General features: G+C 32.0%; 1 protein-coding gene across 1 annotated transcript; it reads left to right on the plus strand.

The window, feature by feature from the left end:
• Positions 1-6,476: 6,476 nt before the first annotated feature.
• LOC110999881 (transmembrane protease serine 9) lies at positions 6,477-14,458 on the plus strand. The gene is made up of 6 exons (XM_022269150.2): positions 6,477-6,735; positions 8,901-9,060; positions 12,170-12,360; positions 12,613-12,704; positions 13,160-13,322; positions 13,542-14,458. Exons 1-6 carry the CDS (start codon positions 6,675-6,677, stop codon positions 13,673-13,675), a joined length of 801 nt encoding a protein of 266 aa, XP_022124842.2. The 5' UTR covers positions 6,477-6,674; the 3' UTR covers positions 13,676-14,458.
• Positions 14,459-14,795: the final 337 nt, after the last annotated feature.

A 14,795-nucleotide genomic window follows, 5' to 3' on the forward strand; every position in this document is an offset into this window, starting at 1 on the left:
ACAAAGTACACATGGCAGAAGTGAAACTCTTTTTGTAAATTAAATATTACTAAGGTAAAAGACCCAATAGATGATCATGTAACAGTATACGATTACTCCATGTATATGTATATCTATATTCACACTGTATACCACGTTATAATAATAGAAATAAATAAATAAAACCAGCGTTTATTGCACAAGACGTTATGCGACAGAGTTGCCATCTAAAATTCTAATATGCAACTTAACTACTAAACGAATACAACGACAAAAACGCTGTTGTCGTAATAATAATATTAGCGTCACCAAGATTCGTATTGCGTTTCATCCGTAAAATATTACCCTCATGCACCTAAAGAAGATTCACTTCAAAAACATCAATATGACAGTGTTGAACTTTAAAAGCGTCGAATATGTTTTTCAGTTTGTCATGTAACCAGGGGCGTATAGGATTTTTCATACATTAGACGTAGAAACTTCCGGTAGCGTTTAATATTTTGTCAATCTCATGAGACAAGAACAGTAGGCAAAATTCTATAACATTAGAATAATATATTACGCAAAACCAGGAGTTATCGCTTGTTTCAATAATAATTGTTTCCTCCTTCCTCGTACGGCAATAAATGTTTATTTCTTGACCTCTTATTTCTCTAAATTGGACATCAAACATGAAAATTAAGTGTTCGGTTTTTACGATTATAAGTTCTTAATATTTCAGTAAACAGTTAACTACAAGTCATATTCGGCTTGTTAGTGATGGAATATTTTTATTATTATGGAGTCCCGTTTACCTTTAGTAGGGCATGCGGCAACATATATTTCTTCGTGAGTTTTTTTAATAGATTATATATGAATAAGAAATATAATATTTATAGCAGTCATAAGTCATAAAATCTTCTCAGTAATATTACTTTTCAGTAATAAAACATTTATTTGTTCATCATACTTACTACAGCTAATTTCCGGCGCAAGGACTCTAAAAACGGTAAGAAGAATTTGTTTATGGAGACAAATCTAAAAGGAAATATTGCGTTGACGTAAAAAAGAGTTTTATAAACTAGAGGTTTTTGGATCCGATTACTTATTTTACTCATTTCAAAGCAATATAGAATTTATCCTTAGATTGTTCACAAAATACTCTCGGTTATATTTGTGTAGATAAATGAGGCTTTAGCAAGGCCACACACGGTAACATAGTAAAACAAACCTTGACATGAAATCATGATCATACTGAAAATTTTTACTGCATTCAGATACAAGGCAGATCTTCCCATGGCCCACTAATTAGACCACGGTCAATATGTATAAGCACCCTGATCTGGTTTTCAATGGAAATCATGAAATGCTCTATTTAATACCTTCGTGATTTTTATTATAATAACAGCTTATATAAGTCTATACTTACGAGTTGTAGTCTATAGTAAGGCTAATTTTTTTAATGACTAACATATTTGTGACCAATTTATTGACATTTGATTAATTACAATATCAGACTCCTGCAGATTCACTCCGTAATCATTCTGATCGCAATTCCAATTACAATATTTTATGCCGTATTCAAAGTTTGACGACTATTGCGGTAAAAATATTTAAGATTTACATCGACTTATCGATTCGTAGTAAATGGCGACGTAATTAATAAAATCAGCAGTTTATAAGAGAGTGTCAATCCCGTTCAATTAAGTCATTGCAAATACAATAGTTTTAAATTATCCCTGATTAGCCTAGAGCATGACCGCTATTAGCAAGATTAGTATTTAGTAAATAATACCTATTAAAATAAACTTGTATCGATCTTCGACGGTCACTTGATGATCCATGATAGAATGTCTGTCAACTAACTTTTTGAGTCGTGTCACTCAGACACATACTAGGTATAACATATATGATTAATTTTTATACCTTTCTACCCGAAAAAGCATGGGTTTGATTTGGAAAACAACATACAAGCTGTTAAAAAACAACGTAAAAATGTACCCATATATGATACTTCTGAACTACTAATCAAAACTTAATAAGTCTAATAAAAATCTTTGTCTCCATTTCTTCTAAGTGTATGTTGTGAAATAGGCTCTTATTATTACATCAACATCAAACCTATCATTTGTCAAATAAACCACAATTAAAATGGCTTCATTTGGGCATAAATTCTCTAATTAATTATAAGGAAAATCTTGTAAGAACTTCCAAGATCTTCCACGCTGTTTAATGCGTCACATTAAACATTTCTAACACTTACTTCATAGTTAGGGTAAAGTTAAAGGTAAAAAGCTAAAATGAAAAAAAAATCACACAAACATGACAAGTTGTCAATTCTGTGACTGGTTCAAATTAATCCTATTCATGAGTCGATCACAAAGAGGATTTTCTTAGAAACATCATTTCACCCAAACCGTCACCCTTTTATTTATTGATTTGATACAAACGATCACTTCTAGTTGAGTGCTGTCAGAGTACGTAAAAATTTTAGTTTTTAACCAATTCAATAGTTTTTAAAATATTAATACAATATGCAGCATGTTAGTTCACGAGGAGTAATGTACCTACTTTCCCTAGATACCTCCTCATTCATAAAAACATTATAACACTCACGTGTTTACTTCGCTCATATTGTGTTTAAGCTGTAATAAAGAGAACTGACAGACCAGTAATTTTCAAAATAGTATAATGGCTTTAGTATTTATAAAGAGGATTTGTATTAGCACCATAGTCTCTTTCCCCTAAATAAATGAGATTGGGCGTAAAACAGATAATAAGGAATGGACAGACGCAGTTGCATAGAGGTTGCATTGTTATCTTCATACGGGTGTCGCCTTGGCACACTTGTCATCATGCCGAACTGTGGCTCTTTCCATACACACCCACTAAACAAGGCCATATCAAAATTTAACTATGGAAACCTTTACTCAAAGATTAACTTTGACCTTAACAGTAACATTGAAAAGATTTCATGTCTATGAAATGAAATCTTTTCAATGTTAATCATGTTTGAAGTTTGATTGTTTTACATATTTGTTTTTATCAACTGATAAAAACATGTACATATATGATTTCCATAATGCCTTTATTTATTCAAAGATTATTTTGTTACGTATTGTATTTTTAAGAGGACCTAATACTCCTAAATAAAAACGCATGGAGACTTTTAACGACCTGAAACACTCGTAAGCGACCTTGCAATCTGAATATCTATGAGCTAAATTCATCTTGAAGCTAAGCTAAAACAAAACATACAAATGCATTGAAATAATAAAAAAATGTTTTGAATAGCTGCCGAAACAAAGGAATTTAAAGGGACACACCAAACAATAAAACTAGGTTACTTTTTTAGTAATAGTATAATTTATTGAATAATTTAAACCCAACTTAATCTGTGCGAATCCAAGGAATCCCCACTGCCGCTTGTTTCTTTTTCTTTATCATCATATCAATCGTAAACAGCAGTTCACAACAGTCAAATTAGTTTCTGCTGTAAACTATACGAATTTGTATTATGGATTATTTTATTATAAGCATCTTTATTTATTCTCATCTGTCAAATCATTACTGATAGGGTGTCGGGATTTTATCGTACGATATTATTTTTAATACAATTTTCATAATAAGCCAACAAATTATTAAGGAAGAAAGATGGCGCCAGAGAGTGTCTACGTGTTTTATATAATGTTAGAAGTTGCAAATCTGATAAATATATTAAATTATGACTGAGAAACGTGTTTTACATATAAGTAACCATTTCTCTTACTTATTTGTGCAAAGCCTTTTAAAGGCAAATAATATCAAATAGGTATAAAAATTATGTTTATGCTTCAAATACCCATCATTGAATTACAATTTAAAAATGGAAATTACAAACAATACTTAATAGTAGATTGTTCAAAAAGAGATGAAATTACTATTTTTAACTGGTATAGAAGTGTTATTAATCCGTATTTTAAATAAGAATTTTTATATAATCAAAAAATTTACATATAAGTATTTTAACTTAAATACGTTTAGGTTACTATTACAGACACCTTATTTTAATTTCCTCCGGAATTGGATTAATTTTTGATTGCCAGTAACGTGGTCATAAAATATTCGGTATCGATCCGTAATCATATTCCGTCATCCAATAAAATAGATTAAAAAGTTTTTACTCCCACATTACAGAGAACCAACTACACAATAATATTTAAATAGATGGGGAGATGACGTTATTATACTTATGATTTTTTCCGTCCTTTTTCAACATTCTTAACCTACACAACGTAATAATAATAAGTAGAAAAATAATACATTATTAATTTTTACAAATTAACTACCATATTAGGTTATATTGCCCTACGAAAACATACTAGGTACTGTTATGGCTAAATAATATCGAGGAGAATAATTTACAAGATTTTAAAGAAAAACACTTTTTTAACGGATTGAAATATTACTGTAAACTTATAATTATTTAAACTTATAATTTTAAATTTATCCGACGTTTCGCGTTCTTTACTTTCTTTACATTTTGTTCTTGAAGACTTAGCCATCAAATGAAAAGTTCACCTCACCTGTGAAAAGATCCCTTAGTATGCAAGGGTATTCTGGTTTAGTAGATACTTTTTAACTGAACTGAATCAATAAATGAAACCCTAATATTTACTTTCTAGCACTATTTTAGGTTTTTTTTTGGGAAAACGATCACAATACTTGAATGCGTATATTGATTTTTAAAGCGGTTTTGAAGTCTCAATTCTATATTTCTAAAGCGCTTTCTCTTGAATTATTGAGAAGCTCTTGAGTCGTTTAAATCCGAAAGTTTTATGGTAACTGCGCAAAAGGCTGCAACGATATACAAAATTGCAAAACACTGCGCGTCTCTTGTCCTGGAATTATGTAACTCTTAAGTAAGATTGTCCAAATAAAAGAACTAGCTGTACGATCCGGTTTCACCCTGGCCTATTTATAAAATAACGCTTTTGTATAAATTAAATCAATGCAACATCACCAGGGAGTCAAGTCTATCATTTTTTGATAGCCTTATTAATTTGTTGTATAACAAATATTCAACACGATTCTTTCTAGTACATATAAATAAAATAAAATATATATAAAGTGAAAATCTGTTATAGCGACATCCAAGGGACTACTCACATTTGGTCGTACAAACCGATAGTCTTAACAGCCGACGACGTTGTTATAAAGCACCTAATAGAATAGAATTCAGCCTGAATCATTTATTTTGGTCGCCGTAAACGGTTTTGACTGTATGTATATGCTTTCTTAAACATCTTGGACTGATATATTTATATAGATTGAAAGCAATTTTATAGTTTTTATAATAAACAAATCACGTCCATCCGCCAAATAGTTATTATCTGACTCTGTTATAGTCTGTGTACATTAGTTTCAAACATACGAAGTTGCATAAAGCTATGGACACCTTAAAAAGGAAACAGTTCAGATACAAAATTATTATATGTATAGATTAAAGTATTCCACTTTGATCCGGCATCGCGGTAAATTATGTAAATAAGATAAACAAACCTATAGGCGTCCTAACCGCGGGCGACGGTCCATCAAAATATTACCTAATTTATTAATGCAAATAGCCGACTCAAATGCAGTGACCGACTTTGACTACGACTATTAATAAATCATATATTACGTTCTTATTAATCAATCAAAAACCTGTACAAAATAGTAATTAAAAGCTAGATGATGAAATAGCTGAAAACCTGTGGCTTCGGGCCTTCGTGCTTTACCGCGTGAAAGTCATCGAAATCCATATAATGATGTATAAACGAGTGACCTGTTAATGTTTCATTTAAATCTAAATTAGTCCCCAAACATTAATATTTTCTTAAAAATTCAATCGTATACCGTGTTCGTTTTTTTATATTTCAAAATACTCAAAGTATGCCGATGGATTTAAAAGATCTTTATCTTGCCGTGCCTCCCGTTTCAAAATTTGCATGGAACTATTATGTTTTTATCAAGTACTTGACACGTTTTAAATGTGATATCGAAATTATTCGATATTTCGTGCAGTAAGTACCGAAAGCCACTAAAACGACTGTAAGTAATCATAACTGTTAATTCTACAACAATACGATAACAAAGTTATACAAATTCTGATGGCATTTTGACAGGTTTGAATGTTTTTATAATAATATAAGACGATTGGATTTTATTAATAATCTTAAAATACAAGGTGTATAACAGGATAAATAATGAATGAAGTTTCCTGTTTCCGTGTATTCCATTATTCCGATAAATTAATATGGGTCGCTCATGAATAAGCATCCTTTAATTAATTCTCACCACTCGTGTGATGCAAGTGTTGTGACGAATGTAACGCACTTATGATATAAATCTGTCGCCGTCAAAATTAACACTGCAATAAACTCAATACACTTTAATGTCCTACAATTAAGCGAAAGTCTACCATTGACCCAATGATTTGGGGTCAAAAATAGTCATGAAGGTCACTGTCTAATCCTACCGATCCTACCACTTTTTGGACTATGGCACAATCCCGCGTGGCTGGTGGGGTGACGCAGCGAGAAGCAGTGTCACTCGCTCAGTCGCCGCGTACCCGTGAACTTGGCCTGGTCCGATCACCCTGGCCCCGAAGCCTTATCAGAGGCGCCGCCCACGGCCTATAATAGCTGGGCCGGCGTCTCCTCCTGCCTCCAGAGTGGCCTGTGACTTCGGCAGACATGTTTCGTGCTTTGTGCCTCCTAGCTGTGCTCGCGGCAGTTCGTGCCTGCAAAACCTGCAGTGAGTGTTTGATATTATGTGTAAAGGTCATAGTGTAGATAGTAATGTGTTTTATGTGTTTACATTAAGAAGTTCGGTAAGTTACCAGCACTTAATGAAGCAAGGCAAAAAATCGGTCAAGATAATATGCAGATTTTCGACGAAACAAATGTAAAAATACGTAAAATCACGTAGTAAGTAATATTATCACGTTATCTAAGATGCGTACGGAATTTAGCGTAAAATACGCACGGCGCATTATAATCTACATTCGTATTTTAAACGTAAAAGGAAATTATGCCAGCGATTTTGTTTTCAATCTCTATTGGTTCCTTGTATTATGTCATATATCATTTGCTAATAGATGAGAGCTCTTCAAATGGTGCATTATGGTCTCTGTCGAAATTCGAAATATAATTCGTTACATGACAATAGTGTTGCAAAACTATCTTAATGTTTTAGATGATAAAATCAAATATAAGAAGTGATTCATAAAACGTCCTAAAACATTATTTCTTATATGTTTAAATTTGGAACAACATGAAAGTGCGTTCCGCTTTTAATTAAGGTTTTAATTTTTATCTTTGTCTTTTTCACAAAACATTGAAAACGTTTATAATATTTGAGCTGGAAATAAATGTTGTCCTCAAATTATATAAGTGGTTTGTAAGTCAAATTGAACAAAAGTGCGTCATATATCAAATTGCAACGGGAACAAAATGGTCCGCACTGCGTAATCTGAAAGAAAATATAGTCATCATAACAGTTTATTTTAACTGTTAAATAGCTTAAATTATAATGAATATATTTTCCAGTAAATTTACAAATATTTTGTCTATTTAATATGGTAGTAGTAGTTTTACTATCTTAAAAATCATCATAAATGGAAGCCTTCGTCTTATGTTGTTCGATCTATTGTGCTAAGAAAGAGTTTTTAAGCATTTCTTTGCTTCAGTGATGTTTAGAAGATGATTCCGATAAAGAGGCTATGATCACAAATATTAGCTATGATCAAAGCCATTTTAAACATCCGACGTAAAATGGTCACTTGCAACCGATTATTACTTGATTTATTTGTTTGTAGAAGCAATTTTTTATTACCAATATCCTAAGATAACCTAAACTCTTTACCCTTATATTATCCTTTTATGTAATTTAAAACTTCAGAATCTGGAGAAATAAAGCATATTCACTTTAAGAAGAAAGTGATTTGCAACAATGCATTAAAATCACACTCCATACTATATTTATGTTTCGGTTCGTAAGTAAATCTTTCAGTAGATAAGACGTCTTCGTTTCCGTTATCAATTACTGCTGACCCACATTTGGTATAATTTAAAACATTTAAGTTCCTTTGCCTTTATCCTTTTAATTTCGTCAATGATAGCAGTTATTTATGTGTAAAATAATTTATCTTAGTATCTAAGATGACAATCAATTCGAATTACTCGTGTCTATGGAAATACAGAAGAAGATGTCTGTCGCAGTATTGTTTCGCCACGCACCCTTTTTAGGTCGTGAGAGTTAATTTATTTTACTTAGATAACGAGTAAACACCTAATTTTTATGTGCTTATTATTCGTTTCTGTATCTCCTTTCTCCACCTTTTTTGTATTTATAATGAAAGTGGGTTTTCCGTTAAAGTATTATAACAATAATTAATTAATTTAAAGCGGTTTCGTAATTGCGTCTATCTGGTACACACAGAAAAGCAAATAGAGTTTTTAAGCCGGCTTTTCTCTACACCTACACCCTCTGTCTTCTTTGCCGATTTGTCTAACGAAACAAATTTAATGACGTGGAATATTTGATACCGGCATCTGATATTCCATAACAAACATATTTTATTATGGAATATAGATAATTATTACATTACTTGGGGAATAAATGAATGAATGGATATCGTATCAACATGACCAATAATGTCAATAAACTCTTTTTTCGAAAACCAAAAACCCAAATCAAATAAAAAAGAGTGTGCCAATTCTTAAATGGCCGAAACGCACTCGTGAGCCTTCTGGCATTGAGTGTCAATGGGCGGCGGTATCACTTAACATGAGGTGAGCCTTCTACCCGTTTACCGTCATAGAAAAAAAGTCAATTTATAGACAAAAACACATTAACAATTATTATGGTTTTCTTAAAATGTGTATAAAATTATTAATTCGTATACCGTATCATTACAGCATGTGGTGTGGTGCGAGGTGCCCGTGTGGTCGGCGGTGGGCCCGTGGGTCCCGGAGAATTCCCCTGGCTCGCTGCCCTCAAAAGAGATGGAAAACTTATTTGCGGTGCTACTGTGGTAGCACGGGACCACCTTATAACAGCCACCCATTGTATTTATGAGTAAGTATTCTATATAAACTCAGTGAGGTTTTTAGTGGCAGAGAAAGCATCAAGTCCAGAGTCAAACCATCTAAATAATTTGGTTGCAACGCAATGAAAATCATTTCTAACAACTATGTAGATGTGAATACACATAGAATAGCATAGAGTAATAAGTTATTCGGTTCCACTATAAGAAAGTAATTCAGAACGCGAAAAAATCGTCTTCACATCTACGCAAAAAAATACTCTCAAATCTTCTAATTTAATAAATCCACAAAAAATACTTCGATATTCTAGCTCTCATAAAATTCTATAAAACTAAACTGAACTAAACTTTCTTGTATCATGGTTTTTTTTTCATGGAATATTAGGCTAAAAATATTACGATCGAAGTAGACCGATTGAGACCCAGGGACGTTCCTAGTTTTAAATACTAATTCTCGGTATTCAAACTTTGTTCCTTTAATGTAATAAAAGTTTACGCCTTCAATGTCCTGACCCCAACCCAATAGATTTAATTTAAAAGTGTGTCAGTACAATAAAAGTGTGGGTCAAATTACAGGCTATAAGATCAGTGTTTCACACAAAATACTATAAAATACAGTCACTTTACGATATTTAACCTTATTTAATATTAATAAAAATATTGTTATATGACGCTTTTGGAAAATGTGTGTCAATTCAAAATGACACTCAATATTCTTAGGGTTTACAGACGTTTGACCCATACTGGAGGTGACCCTCCAAGATATTATTTTCTCTTCCTTAAATAACCGATTATAATCATAACCGGAAATATCCCTAAATATATTTTAACATATGCATTAACTTTACCTAAATATTCTTAATAAATATTGTCGTTACTTTGTTTTCGTAGAATCTATCATCATATAATTATTAAGACATTTGAGAGTGAACAGATATATTTTCTGTTTACTATTAATATAACAAAAGTGTGTAATCAATACATAAGATTTGAGTGCAGCTGTAATGGCTATTTGATCATAGATATTAATAAAAAAATAATTAATTTTTTCATCGATCAACATATTTTTCGTAAAGTTCTATCCGAATACTACAATAGCTTTATTTCCAATAACCTTGTCTCATAAAACTTAATTAAATAATGACGGGTAATTTTACGTATAAGTGAAATTAATACTGTTACTCCGAAAGTAGGTGATGACATTGTATCTAAGGAGACTGACATACTTTTAATTAAGAAACTTTGTAATAAAGTTAACAATTAATGTCGGCGCAAGAATTATTTAAATCGTATTGAGGCACAAGTTGAATCGATGTTATTATATCGCAAATATTAGTAAATCATAATTTTGGAAATACAATAGTTTATAAGTTTACAAAATTGTCTGACTGTCACTGTCAAAATATTATTGATACATGACCAATAAAAAATCTTATTTTTGCTATAAATCAATATCAATGACTCACTGCTTGAAATATGCAAATTAATTACACGAAAGATAAGAATTTCAACAACGTGGGATGTCAAATTGGTGAAAGTAAATAATTGAGATACGGCATTATGTCAACCCAAGTTGGCAAACAATCGACTGTTAAATAGAATTTCACTCAACTGTCATCTTCACTTTTTAAATTATATTCGTCATGAGTTTAAATTAGAAAGATAACGCTTTCGAAACTTATAATGCTATAAAATGGTACCTACCTAGTACTCTACCACAACATAAAATACAGTCCTAGTGGATTTAAACGCGTTTTGACAACATATTGTGTACATTTAGTGCAGCCGTTTCGTTGGCACAGATTTGAAAATCAAATTAATAATTATTGTAAGCTGACACAATCTGTAATATATACCAGCTTGATTTTTTTATTATATATCTATGTAACGATATAGTACATTCTTTTAGAAATAGAAGAAGTCAATAATATTTTATGAGTCTGTAGAATTTCAATAAGGAACATCGCGTTTAACTGATAACACAAGGCCATTAATTCGATTTCGATTTACTAATAATTCGTAACATTCTTTAAAATAAAATAATAATAAAATTAAAATAAAGCATGTAAATATAAAAAAATGAAAACATTTAAAACCTTAAAATACTTAAAACAACATTGTGTTATTTTTTTAAATGACGCAATTATTTTTCCACTTAAAACTTCCACGTATGAAAGGCGCAAACACCTGTGCACATATTGTGTAAGACCATTTAAATCTAGCAAATAAAGATGTCCACAACTACATTTGTTAAAGATGACAGGCAAGGTCCACGCAAATTCTTGCATACATTCGATTATGCACATGGGCCATTGCGCAACTTGTAACGCATTCATTTATAAAGTCTCTTCGGAGTTCGAACACTATTAATAATTCACCACTAGTCAGAGTATAAATATAAACAAAAGTTTTCAATATCAAATGGAAACTTAGTGGAGCATATATTTATTTTCTGTGTATGTCATTTTTGTTCAAATATACGAAGAATAGAATAATTAATGTTTCTTCTGCAATACCTTAGGGATGAGAGTATTTGTAAGTGATTGGACCATGGCATATTAGTCAATTATAGACACATTTAACCGCTTAACTCTCTCAGCCCCCAGGACATCAGTCTTAAACACATCCTTATACCAAGGTTAGTGAAACCACGGGTAGCAATAGTAAATAGTTTTTCATTTATATTGCTACCCGTGGCGAAGTTTATGATGTTAGTGTAGCGTATGTATCTGCAAGGTCATGGCACAAATCGGGTCTAGGTCAATGATGGATGCGCTCACACATCTTTCGTTTTGTCATGCAATCGATTGTCTCGTTCTTTCACAACGCGTCCTGAATTTGTAATGTCAAAACAGTCTCAATTTACAGTGTAGTTGTGTAGGTAATGAAATTTTTATATGAAAATACTTTCTCTGCTCTCAAAATTCTTATCGTTCTTGTTTTGGTTCTCGTATTTTAAATGTTATTAAGCGACCCACACAGCCATTATAAAAATAGAAACAATATTTTCTGATTTAACCGATGTATTTTATTTCATGATTTTCTTATGTATGATTATCTCTTCCAGTGATGTTATGAGTCACACAAAAAAATTTTGTTTACATAATCTTAGTAAACTAAAAATGAAATTTTCTGTTTCAGGGTAGAAGCTTCCCGCTTGACAGTTCTAGTCGGTGAATATGACGTAAACAATTCAAGATCGGATGGTTTTCAAGTTTCACACGTGTTCCAGCACCCGGACTTTAACAGATATACATATGACAATGATATCGCTGTCCTGAGACTTGCTGAACCGCTGCCAGACAGACTTTATCGGCCTGCCTGCCTACCTGGTACAAATTGCATTCATATACCGCAAGACAACTTAGTGGCTTAAGTGATGGCGAATACTAAAAAGATAACTGAAGTTTTAACCATAAATTTTTAAATAAAAACTAGGATCAGACTTACCGGTTTCACTCCCATCCTTAAATAAATATTTTGCATACGCTAATTTATAAAATTGTTCTATCAAGTCACGCTATATTTACGGCATCCACATCAACTAGAAGTAGCGTTTCGTAAATAGGTATGGATTCTTTCAGATGACGACGATTACCTTGATGGAGGTGATGCTATAGTGTCCGGATGGGGCAGTACTATTGAAAAAGGACCACATTCTAATATTCCCATGAAAGTAAGATATTGTCCACTTTCACTTTCATAGTCAATCTTAAGTCTTATAGCTCGGTTCAGTTGCATAATTTTAACCACTAACCAAACACTTAGGTTGTACTGGTTTTTCTCTATTTCGAGGTCATAGACACAGGTTCATATTCTTACATTATGAAGCAATTATCCAGAAACAGATGTTTTTAAGACTCAGAGGTAAAGTTAGCAACTGTCCCAGACCAAATAAATAGGGTTGTCTTTGACAGCGTTGGTTCGAAATCATTTTAAATGTATTTTTCTCGATATGTTAGTAAATATTCGTTCTAAATGATTACTGTTTTAATTAACACTTCTGAATCAATAAATATTGATTAAATAAAAAAAAATATTATTACACATTTAAGACACTTGAGTTGGACACAAGAACATTCCAAACTATATTTCCTCGCTTTAGTTAATTGCGTTTATAATATGTTTCAGGCTGAAGTACAAATCTGGACGCAAGAAGAGTGCACAAATGCTGGTTATGGCCGTAGGAAGGTGACACCACGTATGATATGTGCTAATGCACCTGATCGTGACTCTTGTACGGGAGACTCTGGAGGACCCCTTCTAATGTCTCAACCGTACTTTACACTAGTTGGTGCGTATATTGTACTTTGAATAGCTAGTTAGATTTAGTATTTACTTACTATCGGGTATTTAACAAAACTATCACTAGAAATATTCAAATCAAATGTTATGACAAGGGACTCTATTTTTAGATTTCAATTTAACATTTTAAATAATTTTAATAACTTCGGTAGCGGTCTGGCTCGAAGGTCCAAATAACAATTATGTTTAATATTCTTTATTATTAAAGGTATCGTTTCGTGGGGACGCGGCTGTGCGAGACAAGGGTATCCCGGAGTTTATGCACGAGTCGACAGGTTCATGCCATGGCTAAAAGTTGCGTTACGGCATGCATGCCTTTGTCAACCACCGTCTTTTAATTAGCCACATGAAATATTTTATTAACTTATCAATCCGTTAAGCAAAAGCTTTTACCTATGACATGGAAACGAAATATTAGATGTTTGCCAATGAACTGAATTTACTAAATGGATACAGACATTTAGGCTGAAACACCACCTGAAAAGAACGTTTATTGACAAAGTTTCTAACGGATACAGGTAACTGGTCAAGTTAAGACAATAACAAAATGTAAGGCCGGATTTGAAAGGCAGTGTCCTAACGTTATATTTTATAGGACTTTGAACTTTTGAGTAATTAATATACTTTTGATAGGATAATTGTTACCATAAAAAACATTAAGTATAATTTAGTACCAGTGTATTTGCAAGTTAACCATGAGGCTACATGATAATTATTGCCGCCAGAGAGCTTTAATACTATTTAAGGTTCTATTTAATTATCCGAAATGTTGCCATTAGAACCAAAGCGGTATTGCAATGGGTAAAAATAGAGGCGTTACATAATGTATATTATTATGTAAATCAGTATTAGGGCGTTAATGTTATATTTTATAGATTTTTAATCTAGATGTAAAGCAGGACCTAAAGGACATGTAACTGAAAATTGAAACATCTCAATATATCAAGGTACTATCATATACATATATATTTTAATTTGGCTCTAGATAGTTTTGACACATAAACACACAGATTACATGTCTTTTTAATTCTTAGCATAGGCTTACAATGGCTGTGATTAATTTATGTTTGTAAGTAGTAATTACATTGTTACCTTTTACAGTTTATAAATAAATATTGTTTGAAACTATTGAATTTTTTTGACATATACTATGTATTTCCTTTAGAAGTGTGCCTTAGATTAAAACTATAATTATGTATTAGGAAAACTTAAGGAAAATAAATTATATTTAAGTTATTTATACACGTAGTTTTCTTAAATGGCATGGCATCCAATTTGTTCAATCTAACATGTAAATACAAATCTTTCTGAATTTCTTTTCCTTTTACTATAGGTTACAACGTTTTTACAGTTTCCTTTAATGCTTTACCTCCTTACCGAAGGACGCGTTTTGGTCAAAGCTCACCGATGTCCAGAGCATTCAACTAAACGAGCTAGGTTTGGATATTCATAGTTGCTCCCC

The sequence above is a fragment of the Pieris rapae genome, chromosome 17 (assembly GCF_905147795.1).
Source record: "Pieris rapae chromosome 17, ilPieRapa1.1, whole genome shotgun sequence".
NCBI lineage: Eukaryota > Metazoa > Arthropoda > Insecta > Lepidoptera > Pieridae > Pieris > Pieris rapae.